General features: G+C 39.8%; 1 protein-coding gene across 2 annotated transcripts in view; it reads left to right on the top strand.

Moving 5' to 3' along the window:
• Positions 1–229: 229 nt before the first annotated feature.
• Positions 230–22,445, top strand: part of DDHD1 (DDHD domain containing 1) — a 42,280-nt gene continuing 20,064 nt past the window's right edge. Inside the window, exons 1-2 of one of the 2 annotated variants that reach the window (XM_070931680.1) lie at positions 230–1,379; positions 12,301–12,471. In XM_070931680.1, the coding sequence (XP_070787781.1) occupies positions 230–1,379; positions 12,301–12,471 (1,321 nt within the window). The remainder of the gene's footprint in view (positions 1,380–12,300; positions 12,472–22,445) is intronic. The other variant, XM_070931681.1, reaches the window with a different exon arrangement.

Raw genomic sequence — 22,445 nt, 5'->3', positions numbered from 1 at the left:
GGGCACCGCTCCGGAAGTAATGGCGAGGAGGACCCCACTGAAAGAGGAAGGCGCGTCTCCACCTCGCCCGCCATAAACGTGGTGTTTCTAAGGTCTCCTTCTTGCGCCCGCGGGGAGCAACGTACAACTTTCTTCGGGTGCGCATGCGCTCTCTCTCTCTCTCTCTCTCTCTCTCTCTCTCTTTTTCCCCCCATCCCCCACCCCCCCACCCCCACCCGCGCTGCCGCCGATGGCTTGCAAAGCTGGGCGGTTGCGTGAGGCGGAGCTAAGGCGGAGCCGGAGCAAAGAGACCGAGCCGGAGATCACCTCGCCGGGCCTTGGATTCAACCCTTCTTCCCTTTCCCTTCCCCTCCGCGGCGGCGGCGGCGGCGGCATGGAGAACCCTGAGGCGGCAGTAGCGGCCGCCAACGGGAATTCCTCCGCTTCGAACTCGACCGCCGCCTGCCTGGGCGGCTTCCGCAAAGGCGCGAGGAGACACTGCGATTCCGAGGAGAAACCGCTGAGCGATTCTAAGGCGGCCGGCGAGGAGCAGCCACCGCGCCCGCGTTCTCCTCAGCCGCCGGCGCTGTTGTCGTCTTCGGGCTCCGAGGAAGCGGTGCCGGACCACCCGGAAGGTCCCCAGCACTTGCCGCCGCCGCCGCCGCCTCTCCCTCACCGGCGTCCGCATCATCACCACCACCACCACCACCGCCGCCACCATTCCCCGCTGAACGCTTCTCCCCCTCAGAGGCGGCGCCGGCGCCGCAGCAACCGCCTCCTGCTCCTCGACCCCGGCGGCGCCGCGCTGATGGACGCGGGCGGCGCTGCCGGGCTGCTCTACCCGCCGTTGGGCCGGGTGGAAGACGGGGAGGAGGAGGAGGACGACGACGACGACGACGACGAGGAGGACGATGACGAGGACGACGAGCTGGACGAAGCGGGCGACGAGGAAGGCGCCGGCGACTTGGCCAGCAGCGAGAGCGCCGGCAGCGGCTTTTCCACCCAAGGCTGCGCCCTGGCCGAGCGCCGCAAGCGAGCCCGCGGATCCGGGAGCGGGCTGAGCGGCGGGGGCATCTCGGCTTCCTCCTGCATCGGCCGCAATTACGAGGTGGTCCGCGAGCTGGGAGCCGAGGAGGTGCGCTGGTTCTACCGCGAGGACCGCAAGAGCTGGAAGCCGTTTATCGGCTACGACTCGCTGCGCATCGAACTGGCCTATCGCGCCCTGCTGCTTCCCGACGACCAAGGCTCGCCCAGCCCCACCACCACCACCACCACCACCGGTAGGCCTGAGAAACTCACGCCTTCTTCGAGCATCCCGACCCCTGAGCCCGTTTGTGTCCGTGGCGGTCTCTACGAGGTGGATGTTGCCCACTCCGAGTGCTACCCGGTCTATTGGAACCGTAAGTGGCTTCTTCCTCCTCCTCCTCCTCCTCTCCCATTTTCACCTTTGCTCCTGCTGGATGCTTGCGAGTGAGCATCTTTTGGAGACTCGAACTGTTATTCCCTCCGGAGTGGGAGGGGATGCCTTGCCGTCACTTACTAAGGTGCTGAAAGTCTTTGGGTGCCTTGGTTAGGAGTGTTATCCAGTAGGGTGATGGGTCAGCTCAGTTGGCTGGGAAGGCTGGAAGGCTAATCAAATGAACCGTTCTCTAACCCTTGGACAAGAAAATCAGCTCCCCTACATTCAATAGGCATTACTTCTCAACCAAATATGCATTTGTAGACTTAGGATTCTATGTAAATGTGTTTGTGCCTTAAAAAATAAAAGGCTAGAATCCCACTTGGAAGCATATAACAAAAACATAATAGGCATAGGAGCCAGGTGAAGGATGTAGAAGAATAGATGTCCAGCCTCTTTGCCCTTAATTGGGTGTCCCTTTTTTTCCTTTGCTTGCACTGGCCATTCTTCAAATATGCAGAATCACTGAACACTTGCTTCATCTTACAGACTCACTCTTCAACTGTTAACTAAGAAGAAAGCTTATGTCTTAAACCCATGTCATCATCTTCTCTGTATCTCATATTATTTTCTTCTGCTATGGAGCACCTTCTCAAATTTAATAGTACTTTTTAAATTTTGTTTCTCTTGTGTACATATATATGTATGTATGTATGTATGTATGTATGTTTATTATTTTTTCCTAATTGGCAATGATCACACACACACACACACACACACACACACACACACACACACGCACAACTTCCATAGGCAAGTGTATGTATATCCTATTGGATAACCTGAGGGCGTTCTGTAGTTGAGCGGCTTCAAAATCTAAGAACAGAAGTAACTAACTAAAGTTGGTTTATATTTTTATGAATCTCCTCTTTTCTTGTTCTCAAGCATCATTAGTTAGTACCTGTTGGCTCATTGTTAAATTAAGCATCTAGCAATAAGGAATCTAGGGTCATGTTTGGGTTGTTGTGCAATTGATAATATCCTGAAAAAGGAAAGTGAGATTTTTAAAGAACAAAAGTATTGTAGGAACAATTTATTGGCTTTGTGGAAGTGAACATTTGCCAGTTAGAAAGGTATGGACAGGTAAACTGAACATTATTGCTGCAAGTTAGTTTTAGCTACATGTTTTCTGTTATCATGGGTTTTAATTTCTTTGGCTTGCTATTTCTTAAACCTTTTCTGTGCTTGTTTCATGTATTATTGAGGCGTGGTGGGACAAAATTGGGAATGTTGTAAATGAAATAGCCCATATGTGTTTTGGGTCCTGTAATAGATCTGGGAGGCAACATGGCATACATAGATCTTAAAAATTTCTTTACCTATGATTAGGATCTTTGCTCCTGAGATAGCAAAATGTGAATATGATAGATTAGGCTATGGGCACAGTTTGGGCATCCTGCTTCCCAGCAGATTCTTTAATGTTGCCAATGTTACCTTTTGCAGTGGTAGCATTAGTCCCAAAAGAAAAGATCTGTCATTACTAGGATCTACAGAACAAGCAAGTGAACTCTGTGTTCAGGGTATAGTTTGTGCATCTCCAGCTGTTGTACCAGTTGTAGCTCTACTGGATCTCTCAAGAATAACTCATATCCCATTACTACTTCTTTGCACTATTGCAATGCACTCTACATGGTTTGCCATGAAAGATCACTCGTTCGATTGACCCAATACACCATGTTGGGTTTTGGCTGGTGCAGAATAATATAAGCACATGAGACCTCTGCTCAAGGCCCTGCAGTGGCTTCCCATATGTTTCCAACTACAATCAAAAGTGCTGGTTTTAATCTTTACAGTTCCATATGGTTTGGCACAGAGATCCTTATTTGATTCATAAGGCCCAACAGACTTCAATGGTGTTCTATGGCACTGTGAGTGGGTATTGGCCTGTGGAGTTGGCTGTAGCCTGATACCATGACCTGATTACCTCCTAAAATTGTGTTCTATTAAAAAAGAAATGATTATGTGATCCCAAGAATATTAAAGTATTTAACCTAACCGCAAGGCTTCATCTCTATAGTTGATATCTACCATTGTTACATTTACCATCAATAATCTCATATGTCTGGGTTGAAACTAGAACTGGACTCTAATGCCAGATTAGCATGGGGTTATAGTTTGCTCCTTTTTGCTCAAGTAGATGCTGGGAAGGGGATATTTTAATATGGATTCTTATACTGAGCAAGAGTTTGGACTTGATAGTCAAATGGATTCTTGTTCCAGTGATATATTGACATAATATAAGTCAGTGTGAAAAGATTATGTGCAGTTCTTCACCCCTCTAAATCATGATACATACAACATGATTACCTACAATGGGGAATCTTTGTATATTCATGAAGGTTTCTACAAAATCATGGTATAAGTTTCAAACTACTTAGGAAGGTATGTGTGTATATAAAATCTCATTGATTCCATGCAGTCATGATATATCCATGGAGATTGCCTTCAATAATGTTTCCTTCATGACTCAGAGGAAAGGAAGGGCCGATTTCCCACATACTAAATTGTGTGTATTGGAATGTGATACATTTGAAAGAACATGATGAACGGTGCAGTTGAATACTTGCCACAGTAAGTTGGATATTGTTAGTTGTTGCTTATAAGCTTTCTTATACTGTATTTGCATCCATCAAATCAATATCTTTGTTTCGGTCTGGGTTCTCTTACTGCTTTATTATCCTTGTGCTATCCAGAGAAATTCAGTCTTTTCCTCTGACATGAAAAGGAAGTATTGCATAGTTTCATTTCCACTGATCCTGAGATATTATGTGTGTATATATTTGTTTTATTATATCTCTTGTAGTCTTTTTTTTCTCATTCATGTTGAACTGTATAGCATAGTCAAACATCATTACAGGAAATGTTTTATGACATTTTGAATTATGTCATAAATAGTTTAGTCCAAGTTGAACTATATAGAACAGATAAAGATCAATACAGTAAACGTTTATTACATTTGCATTATGTCATAAACTGCTTTATGATAATGTATAAGTTATAAAATGTTTAATCAAATTTGCCAAATTTCAGTTCCACAAGAGTCATGGGTCCTGGATTTTGGATGCATTCTGTAGGTTAGCCATTTGAAACACCTTGGTTCAAAAGTTTTGCCCAGGTGCACCATTTTGCCCAGTTAAAGATTAGAACAAATGCTCTGTCCCCACAATAGTCTATTGTTATAGGTAATCCTCAATTTATTATGGTAATTGAGCTCACAATTATTATCATAAGTTGTAACAATCATTAAGGGGGATTTTTTGTGGCAGTTGGAAAGTGAACACAGTGGTCATTAAATCCATTGTTCACTTTGGGCTGTTTTTTTATTGAAAACTGGAAATAAGCAATGGTTTCCAGTAAAAATGTCATAAATTATACTCCTGTGACTGTGGGATGCTGCAAACAACCACAGATGTGGGCTTTTGCTGAGCACTCAAAATATGGTCATGTGACTTTAGGGGGAAACTTGCCGTCAGAACTTCAAAACCGGGATCGTAACTACCTTTTTGGGTCTGTCATAACCTTGAGCAATTGGTGAGCAACTGGTCATATGTCAAGGTCTACCTGAATGTCTTTTTAAGTTTACTTATTCTACTTTTTTCAGTTGGTTAGTTTTACTTTCTGTTATTTCAGTTACTTGCACCTCAAGATGTCTCTTCACTTTGGAAGTCTTGTGATAGTGATGTTGTGACAAAATGGCAGTGAGCACATTTTTTAATGTTTTGGAAAGGCACACACAATTAATTAATGTTAACATTATCAGTACTTTATCATTCAGACCAGGGGTGAAATCCAGCAGGATCTGACAGGTTCTGGAGAACCAGTAGTGGAAATTTTGAGCAGTTCAGAGAACTGGCAAATAACACTTCTGTCTGGCCCTAGAGTGGGGTGGGAATGGAAATTTTGCAGTATCCTTCCCCTGTCACACCCACCAAGCCACACCCACAGGACTGGTAGTAAAAAAATTTGGATTTCACCACTGATTCAGATACAGAGCACCAAATAATTTGTACATATGTTACACCTCTGGTAGCACTAGGAGCAATGTCTAAAGGACAGGTGTCACGTTGCTGTCACATGACATTTCATGATGTGTTTTCCCTTCGTGGAGCTGGGTGTGCATGGCCTGTGCGTGACTCATCCAGCCTGCAGGCCGCCAGTTTGACACCCTAGTCTAAAGGATAGGATCTGCCGTATAGCCTTCTGATTCTCCTGTTATTCAAGGATATGGTTATATCACAAAAAAGGCAGGATTTACAGTTTTTGTCCTATGTTATTCTGGGTTTTATTTGTTAGATAACAAACAGTGGGAGTGGGAGGGAATTTAAGGGGTAATGTTTTGATGTAGTGGCAGGCTATAAGGAGCTTATGCAGCACAGGAATATGCAGCACATGTAGTTGTGGTTTAGCCAACTGGGGCTGGCAACTCAATGGTTAAGTGAAACATTATGGCTAAATGAAAAATTATGTGATCACAATTGTCCTTATAATTTTAACTCAGCTTTCTCCTTCCTTCCTTCCTTCCTTCCTTCCTTCCTTCCTTCCTTCCTTCCTTCCTTCCTTTCTTTCTCAAAATCAAAATATGGCACCAAATAGCCAGGCAGGCCCAAATGGCAGAGAAGGTCTCCAGAATTTGATTCATGAAGAAGTTGGATAAAATGGCAAATCTTATAGTCCTTTTCACCCACTCCCATGCTTTTTGGAATGCCCAACCAAATGCTGGGATAATTATCAAGAAGAGAATTAATGTTAGTATTTACATTTATTGGAATAGAAATTATTACAAGAAAATAAGCACACATATTGGGAATACACATCAAAATGAAAGCACTAGAAACTCTGTAAACTGCTTAGGAGGCAAAAGAAAGCCTCCTGTGTGAAACTGAATTTCAAGACCTTTGTGGTGTAGTAGTTAAAGCATCAGGCTAGATACTGAGAACTGGGAGTTCTAGTCCTGCCTTTGGCACAAAGTCATCTTGATAATCTTGGGCCAGTCACTCTCTCTCAGCCCTAGGAAAAAGGAAATGGCAAACCAGTTCCAAAATCTTGTGAAGAAAACTGCAGGGACTTGTCCAGGTAAACAACACTTCTATCTATCTATCTATCTATCTATCTATCTATCTATCTATCTATCTATCTATCTATCTATCTATCTATCTAGACTTACTCAAAGGATATATATATATATATATATATATATATATATATATATATATATATATATATATATATATAAATATATAAATATATATATATTATACACACACACATATATACATATATATACATATATACATACCAGGGGTGGGTTCTACTTACCTTTACTACCGGTTCACAACAGGGCTGCGCATGCGCAGAAGCATTTTGATGACGGGTCGGTGGGCGGAGCCTCCTGCTGGTTTTACTACCGGTTCTTTTTTTAAATAATTTTTTATTGATTTTATTAACATACATAAATCATAATATATAATATATAACAATATACACAATACAAACAATCAACAAATGCTCCCCCCACCCCTTGGGATCTATAGAATTGGTGCGAACCGGGGACAACCCACCACTGATACATACATATATACATACATACATATTTTAAGGCTTGGCTGGGATGTAGAGAAAAGGAGGTCAGAAAGAAGCAGCTTGTTTAGGCAGCATCCACTGGAGGTGGGGGAGAAAAGCATGTCAGGCACGGGACAACACCTACTAAATTACTGTAATGTAATCACTTGATTGCAAGACCGACACTGTAAAGGTCATAAATGCTACAAAATTAGTTTTTCATCACCACTGTAACTGCAAATGGCTACTGTCCTAGCAGGATTAAACAAGGACTGCCTGCACTCATATTAAGGCCAAACATAATGCTTAAGATTTGGTCTAAATCAGACAGTTCCCATGAGCACTATGGCAAGCTAACAGCTTGCTGGCTTCTTCTTGCAAGCGAGACAGCTTTTGCGAGGGGAATTGTGGTTGGATGCTGGGTATGAGCAGAACAAAGATTGTTGAGATCATCCAGAATGGCCCCAAACAGCTGTTCTTCATGAGAAGACCATGGAAACTGCTATTTTTATGATCTGCTTATGAGTGATGCTTACAACATCAAGCTCACATTCCTAAACCAGCCTATATGGACATTAGTGACTGAGCCTTATATCTTAATAACTTTATTTATTTTTGTATATTGGAGAGATTAAGACCCTTCAGACTGGCATGATTTTACTGTATTCCTCCTTAAAAGATGATGATGTGCAATGGAGATTTTTGTGGGATTGGTCGGTTGGTTTTTTTTTGTTTTTTTTTTTATGATAAGGAGACCTTAAAGACTAGATACTAGAGCCAAAGAATAAGGGAAACAAAGCAGAAATCTTTAGTGCAAACTTTTGAATATCTCTCAGCCAAGCTTTTGGACAGAATAGATTGAATGCTTGATAAAATTAAGAAAACATGTTCTAATGAAGTTATAAAATAAGAACAGTGGATGTCTATAAAATTAATTTAAAGGATGATTTAAATGTAATACAAATGGATCTGATTGATGAGTATTCCCTGGAGGAGAGAACAGATATTAACCAGGAAACTGATTTGGATGATTTGTTTCTCCTGAATATACATGAAAGCTCTGCTTAGATTTGGAAATATGTTTTTAGCAATGACAAATACAAGGATAACATTTATTTATTGATACTAAGGAAATCTATTAAAATCCTGAAGATTTTTCACTGGAAAACACATAAGCAAACTAACTCTGGGACTTTGAAAGGGTTAATGAATACATTTAACAATTCAGGGAAGCTTTATAATATTGATTTGTTTGACTAAGTCAGGGTTCTGCAACCCTAAATACTGAAAGAGCCATTTGGACCCGTTTCCCACAGAAAAGAAAACACCAGGAGCCACAAAACCTGGGTGGGCGTGGCCAACTCGATATCACTCACTTCCACCAGTCACATGACAAATCCCCCCCCTCAGCCATACCTACCCAGCCGGTCATTAGGGCAGAGAACCAGTTGTTAAAAAACACTGGGAACCACAAAATCCTTTTGACATATCTCTCTCTCCCCTCCCTCCCTCCCTCCCTCCCTCCCCCGTCCCTCTCTCTCTGTATCTCTTTATGTCTCTCCCCACCCCTCTGTATCTCTCTGTCTCTGCCCTGGTTGCTTCTCCCACCCCTCGCCATCGCCATTACCTTCTCAGGCTAGGCGAGGAGTGACTGGTAGGGGAGGGTGAGGGGCGGGGCCGGCCAGTGGTGGGATTACCTAACAGGGAGCCACAGCACAGGGCCCAAAGAGCCACATGTGGCTCCGGAGCCACAGGTTGCTGACCCCTGGACTAAGTTAAAAGAAGAAAATAGTTACAGTACATCTAGTTGCCCTTACTGGACTTTTGCTGACAATGATTGATTGATGTAGCATTTGGAATTTGTTATCTTTATCTAACATCATTACATTTTGACCCTATTGATTCAAACAGTCACTGAATAATATGTAAATTCTATTGCTTTTGTCAAAATACTGCATGTAAAAGCTGAAGCAGGCAAGGTGGGAACCACAGTGCTCAAGCCAGACCCAACACTGAATAAATATTGAGTAGGTGCCACATAATTTTGAAGCTGAGAAAAGAATGGCCCAAGGTCTTATTAATTTTGGAATGACTAAGTAAAAGGCTTAGGATTTAAACCTGTGACTAATAAGGTGTTTAGGGCTTGATGTATGTGCTTGGGCAGACACAAATTTTTATATGCATAATTTGATTTTTATTTCCAATAAAGCAATTTATTTAGCCAAGACTAAATTGTGAAGCTTCTGTTATTGTTGAATATGCACTTGAGTTTCTGAAGAACAGATTTAATACATCCCTGTCTGAAGTCTGACACTGCTTCCCATGAGAATCAACTTCTCATACAAGAAAATTTCTAAAATTTATGATAGAATTGGGATTCTATGCTTTGTGCTGCTAGACATCACACACTGACATTTTTCTGTCTCTTAAGACTCATATGTTTAGAGTTTCATTTGTGACACTTGGGTGACAATTTATGTCTTTCACTGCTAAGTGGTGAACATTCATTTTCACTTAGTAAGAAAACATTTTATAGAACAAGTAACAATTTCCACCAGAGGATTCGCTCATATTTTTTCTGCAGTCTTTCTACAGGCCATATCCAAACACTACTTAAGACTTATACATGTTGTTTCTTGGTGTCTATTGAATTACATATAGTCCTTGACTTAAGAATCACAATTGAGCCCAAAATGTCTGTTGCTAAGTGAGACATTTGTTAAGTGAGTTTTGCCCCATTTTACAACCTTGCCACATTTGTTAAGTGAATCACTGGAGTTGTTAACGTTAGTAACACGGCTGTTAAGTGAATATGGCTTCCCCATTGACTTTGCTTGTCAGAAAGTTGCAAAAGGTGATCACATGACCTCTGGATACTGCAACCATCGTAAATATGAGTCAGTTGCCAAGCTTCTGAATTTTGATCACATGACCATGGGGATGCTGCAACAATCTCAAGTGTGAGAAATGGTCATAAGTCACTTTTTTTGATGCCGTTGTAACTTCAATTGATCACTAAATGAACTGTTGTAAATTGAGGACTACCTGTATTTAATTTGGCTATAAAGTAGTTAAGATATAGATTAAAAAGAAGGGGAGCTAGAATGCAGCGGCTTAAATATGAATGAGCTGAGGCACCCATATAATAGCTCTTCTTCAAGAGCTGCACTGATTGTCAGCTGGCTTCTCGGTGAAGTTAAGGTGCTGGTTGTCATTTTAAAAACTTTTCATGGTTCATGACCTGGAAATTTATGGAACTGGTGGAGTTAAAGTAGTTGTTTCACTAAGCCAGGGGGAGGGGTTATTATTATCCCTCTAGATCATAGATTGGGGGGATGGTTGGTTTTAAACATGACTCCAATTTTTATGAGATGATAATGTATTCTTATGTTCTTTAGCTATTGTTTTAATTACAATTACATATTGGGAACTTGTATGCTACCCAGAATTGGCTGAAAGGAACCTACAAGCCCTATTAATAAACAAGCAAGCATATAAACACTTATAATTTATCCAATTTAGGTGCAAAAAAACAAAACTCCCGGTTAATTAATTACATACAAAAATGAAACATTCACAATCAGCCAATTAGTTCCTCTTTCATCACTTTACATAACATTTATTGATCTTAGATTTGCTTCTCTTCTCATTTCTACATCCAGACTAGTTCAGAAACTGTTCTTCCTTAAATGATAAAAGATTATTTGTTCTTATATACAAGATATATGAAAACTTTTGGATGTATTTATTGTTAAATTTATATGCTGCCTATCTTGCCTAGAGGATGAAGGTGTAATATAATGTGCAAGGATACACCACCAAGGGAATTCCTGTCAAGAGGGGAGTGAGACAAGGTGTATTCTGGGTGAACTGTAACCTCTGAATGCTCTTCAAAGGCAGCCCCAAATACAGCGCCTTGCAAGATCATTTGAGAGGTGACTAAGGCATGAATGACAATTAGTAATGCCTCCAGTTCCAGAAAGTCAAAATGAGTACATATAAGACTGAGCTGTGCAAAAGCCCTCTTGGCCACAGGTGCCATCAATTTCTCAAGCAGGAGTTGTGAATCTAAGATTGTAAGCCCCCAGATTGTGACTTTTCTCCTAGGAGAATGCAACTCAAATTTAAGAGTGGAATCCCTCTGCAGTCGGTAGACCTTTGAACCCAAAGTCACTCCATTTTACAGAAATTAAATCTCAGCTTGTTTTCTCCATTCAAATCTGGTTAGACACCAGGCAGTTTGATTCTGACCAATTTTGCAGCCAGAGGTCAAGATGTGAAAATTAGCATTCTGATGAAACATACTACCATACTACTAGATGATGTCCCACAGAAGTTTCACATAGCTGTTGAATAAGTGCATGGAGAATATTGAGAGCCCTGAGTCTTTTTACACTTGAGGGGTTTCCCTTCAGGAAGGAAAAATATTGCAAAACAGCATCCCCCACATCTAACTCCAGAGATGGCTCAGTTCTGTCAAATGTAATCTATAAGCAACTGGTGCTAAATCCGGTGCTGACAGGTTCATGGCTATCCTGATGTCATGAACTCCAGAGTTGCCTCTGACTTTTTTCCCCAGGGAAGATGAGCTGAAGTTTCTAAAACCAATATATCTTTAGAAATCCAACCCTATAGTAAATTCTAGCAGCTCAAGCAGCAAGGAGGACGATGAAATGAGTACAGGTGGTTCTTTACTTACAACCATTTGTTTAGTGGTTTCAGCACTGAAAAAAATTATTTATAACCGTTTTTCACATTTACTACCATTGCAACATCCCCATGGTCATGTAATCAAAATTTAGACACTTGGTAACTGACATGTATTTATGACAGTTGCAGTATGACTTTCCGATAAGCAAAGTCAGTGGGAAAGTCAGATTCACTTAACAACTGTGGTACTAACTTAACAACTGAAGTGATTCGCTTAACAACTATGGCAAGAAAAATAGTGAAATAGGACAAAATTCACATAAAAACTATCTTGCTTAGCAGTGGAAATTCTGGGCACATTTTTGTGGCACATTAAATTGAGGACTACCTGTATTCTGTGTGATATTTCTCAGTGACATTGATCACTTACCAGTTTCATCCTTATTAGGAATTATCAGACACAGGTAGACTAATAATAAAATTATTGTGTTATTGATTTTTTACAAGACAGCAGTGTTCTATTATATTGTATAATCATAGGGAAAAAATAACATTGAATTTGATGTGTTATCTATTGTTATTTAAATAGATTCAACAATAATTGTTCTAGCCTACATTGGATCTTAATATCATTCTGTTTCTTACCATTTTAGAATCTGAAAAGATTCCTGTGATGCGTGGACAATGGTTTATTGATGGCACATGGCAACCACTAGAAGAAGAAGAAAGTAATCTGATAGAAGAGGAACATCTCCGTTGTTTCAAGGGTCAACAGATGCAGAACTTTGACACAAATGTCTCAAAACCTATAGATAGGAAAGAGGGTAAGATTTACTACTGAAAATTTGCTGATACTCTCCTTGTTATGATGGTCATAACTTTTGCAAGACATCTGATACTTAATTAGGTAATTACACTTATATTTCCACATTAATGGACAGAAAGAGAGAAGTCTTTCTGAGCTTACATAGAATTGCCAGAAATTGTTTTTCCATGAATATATTTTCTCAGAATATATATTCAACATTTCTAAATCAACAATGTGATGCAATAAATATATATTAAGATGTAGCATTTCTATAAACCCACTTAGTTGGTTGCTTTTAATATCTGAAAAATGTAGTAACTTGAATAATATTTTTTTAAAAACCATTCAGTTAACTCTAGTTAGGATATATTTAGGAAAAATGATCCATCTATGTTAAGCAGACTTGTTTATTTGTTCTATTTTCCTTTTCCATAGAATAAAATTTTAAGTGATCAGACTGAATCTTGACAAACCATTTGCTCTGTTCTGAATAATAATAGTTTGCACTAGTTTGCATTATTCAGGAAAGCTAAAATTGTGCTGGTGGTAATTTGTTTTTAAATTTCATGATAATATCGTGAATTAACAAAGGCAGAGTTCTGCCTTTCGTTTCACTGTGTATGAACTAGTATTTTTCAACCACAGTAAGTTTAAGATGCATGGACTTCAACTTCCAGAATTCCCCCCTTAATTCCCCAGCCAACTAGAATTTTGAGAGTTGAAGTCCTTACATCTTAAATTTGGGGAGGTTGAGAGATACTGATCTGAAGTGAGTCAAAACAAATTGATTCTATTAATTACCCTGCAGATAAAAGCTCAGTGCACGTTAACAGAAACTTTGCTTAATCGTTACATTGTAATTAATTGCGATCTTCTTAAGAGATCATTGTTTAGATGATCTGTTTTTGCAGTTTACACAAGTGTTAAATATGGTTCATGATTAAATTATTGATCTTATTAAGGCAGAGTTTGAAAAATTAAAGAACAGTTTGGTCATATCTCCTTGACCAGTCACATTTTTAATCTTAAAGGACTGTATGATAAATCTCAGGAAATAGCTGCTTTTGAACCATGAAGCATCTTCAGCAAAGTCAGTAAGTTTATCAGACTGGTCCAGTCTGAAAAACTTGATACTTTTGTGCAACTTTTTAGACTTTAGCCTTTCTTTCAGCACCAAACTGAAATTCAGGCTACGAAACAGGTTACAAAAAATTATCATGCTACTAAACTTATCAGTAGAGAAAAGACAAAGAAATAACAGAATAACACAGCTAGAAGGGACCTTGTAAGTCATTTAGTCCAATCCCCTGCCCAAGCAGGAGACCCTACACCATTCCTGAGAGATGACAGTCCAGTCTCTTTTTCTTCTACAGGTAGTTTCATTGACTGCTTTGTTAAGCAACTGTTCAAAGCTACAACAGTGCTCAGAAAGTAAGTTTAGAACTGCTCCTTGCACTTGTGGCCATTGCAGCATCCCTGCAGTCATGTGCAAGTGATGTGCATTTACAACAGTCATGGCATCCTGCATTTACAACCTTCACAGCTGACTTCCAACAAGCAGTCAATGGGGAAGCCAGCAGAAAGTCACAAGTCATAGTGAAATTATGTTGCACTTAACAAGCTGCCATGATTTACTTAATGACCGGAGTGAAAATGATATAAATCCAGTGTGATCACATGATGTTTCACTTCATGACCACATTGCTTAGTAGTGGAGTTGCCAGTCCCAATTGTGATTGGTAATTTCTGTATTTTCATTGTCTACCAACCTACTTGCTGAACACATGGAATTCCATTTTTCTTTCTGTCTTTCAGGTGAATTGGTACAATACAAGACTGTATTAAGTAATAAGTAAAGTGTCAGGGTTCCAAGTAACATCCCCAACAAAAAAAAATTCCAAGGCTTGTTTTACTTCTAAAGCCTAGTTTAGAAGAGCATAACTTTTGTCTAACCTGGAAACAAATCCTGCTTCTAGAATTTCTGGATTTATACACATCTGGGTCATATGTATTTAATTCAGTGCTGTAGGTTGGATCACTTGAGTTAGACCTTATTAATTTGTCACAAGACTTCTGCACTAAGCATTACTAAGTTTAAATCCAAAGCAGATTAGTTTAAAATAGTTTTTTTTTTTAAAAAAAAGTATACATTCCTTCTGTAAACTTTTGAGTTTGACTCATAAAACTATTCTTATGAAGAACCTATTTCTGAGTTGCATAATTAATACTACAATAATTTTAGGGCTTAACAAACATCAACATTTTCTTTATTTTCCCTTTTGAATTCTACTTAATACTGTTAAATAGAGTGCAACATTTGCTGTTGGAAAGATTAAAATAAGTTACCGTATTTTTCAGACTATAAGATGCTCCGAACTATAAGAGACACATAGCTTTTGGGAAGGAAAACAAGAACAAAAAATCTCCCTTTGCCTCCCAGCAATTTGCCTCTTTGTAGCAAACAGCAAACAGTCTAGTCAGCTTCAGCACAGCCTGATTTAGCATGAATAGCTGATTGGTGGTTGGATCGGCCTCCTGGAATACCTCCTATCAGCTGTTCCAGGCTGCAGGGATCACCACTGCCTATTGCCACTGTCACTGGCCACCACCACCTATCGCCGCCTCCGCCTGCCCCATTTTTGGCCTCCGCGTGCCCCATTTTTGGCCTCCACACGTCCCGTTTTCGGGCCGTTCCAGGTGGCGGGAATTGATGCTGCCTATCCCCACCGCCTGGAATGGGCAAAAAATGGGGCGCATGGAGGCAACAATAGGCGGTGGCGATCCCTGCAGCCTGGAACAGCTTATCGGTGGTATTCCGGGAGGCAGATCCAACTGCCAATCGTGATTTAGTTCATGCTAAATCAGTCTGTGCTGAAGCTGACCAAGCTGTTTGCTATTTGCTGCAAGGAGGCAAATTGCTGGGAGGCAAAGGCAGAGGGCGTCTCTGACTACACTGGCGAGTGGGCAGAGCTTCAGCAGCATTTGGTCTATAAGACTCACAGACATTTCCACCCACTTTTTTGGGGGGGGGGAGTACATCTTATACATCGGAAAATACGGTATATAAAGTTATATAAATAATTTATGTGAAACATGATAGATAGCAGATTTTTTTTGTTTATAGATTATATATGTGTTACTGTTAGTGTCAAGATAACTGCGGAGTAGTTTCTATTTTTGGATTGAATCATCTTAGTTAACTTACAGCTACAATTGAGCCCAACATTTTTATTGTTAAGCAAGACATTTGTTAAGTGAGATTTGCTCCATTTTATGACCTCTCTTGCTACAGTGAATCTCTGCAGTTAGTAATACTGTTCTTAAGTGAATCTGGTTTCCCCACTGATTTTGCTTGTCAAGGTGATCACGTGACCCTGGGACATTGCAGCCATCCGAAATAGGAGCCAGTTGCCAAGCATCCGAATTTTGATCACATGACCATGAGGATACTACAGCAGTCATAAGTGTGAAAAATGCTCATAAGTTACTTTTTTCTGTGCTGTTGTAACTTTGAACTAAGCGAACTTTTGTAAGTCAAAGATATCTCTGTTTAGATATTTCTAAAAGCTTCCTTCAGGCTTTGCTTTTCACTGTTCTTGCATAAATCTACCAAAAGCAGTTTTAAATTACTGCTTTACCTGCACTAACTTGAGCAGCTGTCAAAAATGTTGTGACCTCCATCTAAAATGATCATAACCCATAATTTAAGAACTCCTGCCTTAAAGCAAAACAAAATAATTAACAAAATACATATTGTTAATCAACTATTAGGAGAAATGAAGAATTGTACTCCCACTTCTGAAATGTTAATTTTAGGAATTTTGAAAGTGCAACCTTGCATAACCCTGCAGGAGACCTGGGAGAAGTAAACTTTGTCTCTGTTCAGCTGGAGGTATGAATAAAAAAAAATGTTATTCCCTGCTATAATGTCCACAGTTGAAGGGCATCACTTTAATGGGACAGGAATAGGGAACTTTTATGTTAGTTTTAAAAATTATCATGTTCTTTTGTTCTTTCATTATTAGCTTTTGAGTCAGTCTTGACTTGAATAACTGCTTGGACAGTTTCCTTGCAAGATTTTCAGACGTGCTTTGCTATTGCCTTTTTTATAATAATATTATAATCGTTTACTTTTATCGTATTGATTATGTGCCATCAAGTCAATGTTGACTCTTAATAGCCACATAAATTTTCCCCAGGAAGCTCTGTCCCTATTCTGATCCTTTAGATCTTTCCAATGGTGCACCCACCCCAACTCCATCTTGCTGCTTATCTTTCTTTCCTCTTATCTTTCTTTGCACCTCTCCCACTGTCTCCCACTGTTACAAAATTCTCCAGAAAGCAACATCTTCACAAAACATGTCCAAAGTACAATTTGAGCCTAGTCATTTGTGCTTTGAATGAGAACTCTGGATTCATTTCTTCTATGTTCAAGTGGTTGTTAATGTAACCTTTCTCAATAAAGTATAATAACGTAGAATCAGTTTCCTGATTGGGTCTAACTCATACAAGGCACAACGCCTGAGGCTAGCTCACATATTTTAATATTATCTTTAAATGAATCTAAGGGCACAAATAAACAAATGCACATAAAGCTTCCATAATTATATGGTGACAATTTATTTATATATTTGGAAAATATATGAGGCCGCCAGTGATGAAATCCAAATTTTTTTACTACTGGTTCTGTGAGCGTGGCTTGGTGGGCGTGGCAGGAGAAGGATACTGCAAAATCTCCATTCCCACCCCACTCCAGGGGAAGGATACTGCAAAATCTCCATTCCCACCCCACTCCAGGGGAAGGATACTGCAAAATCCCCATTCCCACCTCACTCCAGGAGAAGGATACTGCAAAGTCTCCATTCACACCCCACTCGGGGGCCAGCCAGAGGTGGTATTTGCCGGTTCTCCGAACTACTCAAAATTTCTGCTACCGGTTCTCCAGAACCTGTGAGAACCTGCTGAATTTCACCCCTGGAGGCCGCCCATCTCTCACAGTGACTCTGGGCAGCTTACAAGCAGTAAAAAAATGCAGTATAATTTAAAAAAACAACAACACCCACACGCCCAGCCGGCAACAACACACAGTCAGTTGAGCCACTTGATGGGCTCCAATCCACTCTGGGTTCCCCAGGTCCACTGGCAAAATCAAGTGTTCAGGGCCTTACAAAAGAGTGTCAAAGTAGGAGCGGTCTAATTTCTGCAGAAATGATATTCCAAAGGGAGGGAGCCACCCATAGAGAAGGCCCTTCTTTTAGGTCCCACCAGATGTACCTCCTTAGGGGATAGGACCTGCAACATTGCCTCCCTGCTCTAGTGGGTCAAGTGGATGTAAGCGGCAATGCAACACAGAGTTGGATTTTGCAGGCACAAAGCTTGCTGGATAAATCCCATAAACATCAAGAAATCAAACAAAACATAACGATAAATCTGACCAGCAGATTTATCACTATGTTTTGTTTGATTTCTTGATGTTAGGAAGAATAAAATACAATAAACTAAAACATTTTTAAAATTCTTCCTTTTTGTATTGGATGATCTTTTTATACATCACCAGGGCAGCAAAGCTATTTGAGACTTCATTAAATCTGTTGCAGTCTGACTGCAATCAATTTACTGTATCACAGCTTTAAGCTTGCAAGCAATTTCTAGAGTCACTGATGGGCAATTTTTAAGGTGATTTAATCCATAGAAGTAGAAACACAAGAGACAGGTTCTATTTTTTTCTGCAAAAGTTGAATTGGTTCTTGTGAATGTAAGTTGTAGCAAAGTCTGTGAGTGCTCTTAGTTTTACCAGCTACCTATTATTTTACCTATTGTACAAATTGAACCTTAAACTACTAGGAGTAGAAGATACCGCATGTTTCTTTCTGTGCGGCCTACGAATCTTCTTTTGCTTGTTACTAAAATGGCAGGGGACCTTTTATATTGTAAGATAGGAAAAGCACTTGATCTTATCCCTCCTTTTCTGATTGAATCCAGTCAGCATAAAGGATACTGGTAAGCTTTAATGCTCTTTGCCCAGAGTTAATAGTTAATCAGTGCTGGGAATGCTGCCAACACCATTTCCTGCTCTTTGCTACTGCATGTGTAGCCCTAAGGTCCTTCATATTATTTGGCATTAGTTTGGCTTATTGTGTAATCTAGGGCAAAGCTACATATTACAGTATATAAATAGTGCAGTTTGGTATAACTGTATATAGCATTTTTCTTACCATTTTTTCCCAATTTTAGACTAACTATTGAGTTTCTTTCACAAGCTGTTTGCATGGAACTGAAGCTATTTTAGGCTTATCTTCCATGTTAAATAGCAGCTGGGATAGGTTGAAGGTTCACAGTAGAGCTCTAGGAGAAAGGAGCTTAACAATAAGTATTAGCATGCATATTGGTACTAGAGGTAATACAGTAATTGGGACCAGAATTTCTGTTACTAAGTGATGCAGTCATAATATGCAGTGTCACATAACTGCATTCCTTAGTGATGGCAATCCTGGCAGTCCCCAGTTGCTGTCATTAAATAAATCCCGTCTGTCATTAGCAAGGACTCAACCCAATCCAAGTGATTTCCAGCTTGGTCACTCCCAGCCCCAAACCGTGGTTATGTAAGGAGCTGCCTCTTCTGTCTTCTCTTGAACTACCCTCACCTGCCTACCTCTTCCTCTACCATCTCTGGCCTTTTGGCCATCCACTTGTCTGCCATTTCCAGCTGCCCCCATTGTCCTATCGCAGGTCAAGCATGTACACAAAGATACCTTTTTTTCTCTTTACTAAATGAGGCTTGCAAACACACACAAAAATACGCAGTATAGAGTCGTCTCCCCCCCCCCCCCCAATTTCCCCCAAATTTGAGAAGTTTTGGTTCTGGATGCTAATCGTTGGTCTCTTTTGGCTCCAAATCAGAGACCACCAAGACACTTACTGCTGTGCATGCTGTTACCCAGACCACTACTGCATCGGCCAGGAGCCTTCTTGCAAGATGCGGGCAGCCAGGTCTTTACCTGCCCAGGACCTCTGCATCCCAGCTGGCGCCTTCATTCACATCCTGCTAGGGCCTTCTTTCATGAAAGAAGTCCAGTGTGCGAAAAAAGAATCCTTCTGGAATTCTGCACCAGCACAGCCAGGGCCTCCTTTTACATGGGGTGCTTCTTTTGCAAAAGAAGGCCCTGAGCAGGGCATGAATGGAGGCAATGGCTGGTGTACCAGAGAAGCCCCAGCTACATCAGTGCAAAGGCAGCAGCATAAAAGAAGGCAATGGCCAGTACAGTAGTGTTGGGCAGTGTTGTGGGCTCAGCAGTGGGCACAGCAAGACAGACAGCCAAAAGGTAAATGAGGGTGGGCCTGAGTGGGCTCAAATTTTGTTCACATGTACACAGAGGCGTTGTAATGGCCAGAACTCTAATCTGCTATTACAGTACTAAAGCTGCAACAAAAACCTGTTCAGCAAAAATGGCTCTGAAGATGCCAAAGTGTCTAGAAATAACTAAAATATAGTATTGTTAATGTACCACCTTTATACAATTTAACACTGTGATTGAATATGATGTGCAATTCTGAAGTGTTTCACAGATTATAATACAGATTTTTTTTTAACTTTAGAAAAGCATGCATAGGGATGGTTATGAGAAGGATAAATTAAATTCCACATACTATGAATAGAGAAAAGAGGTTTGTAATGCTAACGTTTGAGGGTAGGTGATTTGGAACAGATTCAGGAAGTTGTGAACAAAGATAGCTGTTTCTTTCAAAGCAGTTAAGCCTGGGATCACCCAACAATACAGGTAGTCCTTGACTTAAAGCCGCATTTAGTGACGATTCAAAGTTATAACAGCCCTGAAAAAAGTGACAACTGTTTTTCACAGTTACAACCTTTGCAGCATCCCAATGATCATGTGATCAAAATTCTTGGCGACTGGCTCATGACTGCTGCTATGTCCCAAGGTCATGTGACCATCTTTTGTGACCTTCTGACCAGCAAAGTCAATGGGGAAGCCAGATTCACTTAACAACCAGGTTACTAACTTATCAACTGCAGTGATTCACTTAACAACTGTTGCAAGAAAGGTCATAAAATGTGGCCCGAACTCACCTATCAAATGTGCTACTTAACAACAGAAATTTAGGGCTCAATTGTAGTCGTAAGTTGAGGACTACCTATATAGACTAACAGTAAATATAACATTATTCAAAATAAACTGCTTAAATTAGTATACAGTACCAAAAATATACAGTAGTAAAGATAATTCGATTATATGACTTTGAAAAAGAAGAAATGCATTTATGAAAAATGGAAATTTAACCTTGCTCCTGGTTGTTTTGGTGTTTACAAATATGTATACTAACACTACAGGTAGTCCTCAACTTACGACCATAATTAAGCCCAAAATTTCTATTGCTAAATGAGACATTTGTTAAGTGAGTTTTACCCCATTTTGCAACCTTTCTTGCCACAGTTATTAAGTGAATCACTACAGTTGTTAAGTTAGTAACATGGTTGTTAAGTGAATCTGGCTTCCTCATTGACTTTGCTTGTCAGAAGGTTGTAAAAGGTAGTCACATACCCTGGGACACTGCAACAGTCATAAATACATGCCACTTGCCAAGTGTATGAATTTTGATCATGTAACTATGGAGATACTGCAGTGGTTGTAAGTTGAAAAACTGCCATCACTTTTTTCAGTGCCATATTAATTTTTGAAAAGATACGAAACAAATGGTTGTAAATTGAGGAGTATCTATAAATAATCCTCCTGAATTAAGATGAAGACAAGGACAAGTTTACAATTTATGTGTGAGCATAATTATGGCTGTGTAATTCAGTAATTATTATTATTATTTATTTCTAATTCATTAAATTTTATGCCACTCATCTCCTCTATAACGGGCTTGTAAAATCTAAGACAAGAAAAAAATACTGCTATTTGTTCTTAATAGCTTGATCCTTGGAATAACATGAGGCGTAACAAGTTATCAACCAATAAAGAATAACTTGCAGCATACTATATATCTTAGTACAAGAGAACAACCAGAACTTTTATTGTTGTGAAAACATCTGATGGAAGTATTCATAAATTTACTGCAGTTTACTGATTTTGTCCCACTTGTCAAGGTTTTCTTACCTGTGCTGTCTATATGTGTTAACCCTCTCATATAAATCAGTTAGGAAAGATAACAAGATGAACTACTTCTACTTTATTGTAGGGCTACATAATTTTGAAAGTTTGACAGTACAAATCTCCCACCATCACTTTTAACAGCCTGATCTATTAGGGCAGGTCCTTCTTAAGTTTCTTTCTCTTAATCATTAAGCCACTGGGGACTCCTCGCTTGTCTGATTGTCTCCTAGACAGCATCTCTTCTCATCCTTCACATCATATCTAGAATCCATTTAAGCATTGATATAGAAAAAAATCTTATAAATTCATATACAATTAGTAGTAAAGATCTAAATATTTTTGAAGAAAGTATCAGAAATGACTGAAGGCTTTACAAATGTAGACTTTACTGTTACCATTTTAAAGGAAATTTTCCAGATACATTAACAATAATATGTTCATTTTGTACCCAAGGTAGAATCTCTTGTTTTTAGTTTCAGTTTTGTATGAAGGAAACTGCAATGTAATATTATTTGCAGGTTGTTCATTTTAAAGGATTAGAGTGAATCCAGCCCATATTACTTACTATTTATTTTATTTAACTTTATATACTGCCCAACTCCAATGATTGAGCAGTTTACAAATAATAAGGAGCAAGGTCTTTCTAGGCCCTTTGAAATCCTACCAGTATAGGGGCATCCAGATTTAAGGAGAATTTTGTTCCAGAGAGTATGTGCTGTTACAGGAAAAGGTGGCATATTTAATCAAAGAAACCTGCAACATACCAATCCTGACAGATTTAATTGGCTGGGCCAATACTTGTGGGGGCAGGCACTCCCTCAAATAACCAGCACCTATGCCATGTAGGGCTTTATAGCTAACAGCCAGCATTTTGAAT

This window comes from Pituophis catenifer, unplaced genomic scaffold (genome assembly GCF_029215685.1).
Source record: "Pituophis catenifer annectens isolate HBS135680 unplaced genomic scaffold, rPitCat1.0.hap2 SCAF_1, whole genome shotgun sequence".
In the NCBI taxonomy this organism is placed as follows: domain Eukaryota; kingdom Metazoa; phylum Chordata; class Lepidosauria; order Squamata; family Colubridae; genus Pituophis; species Pituophis catenifer.
Note: the sequence above shows the minus strand (reverse complement) of the source record. Positions and strands in the feature narration are given on the sequence as shown.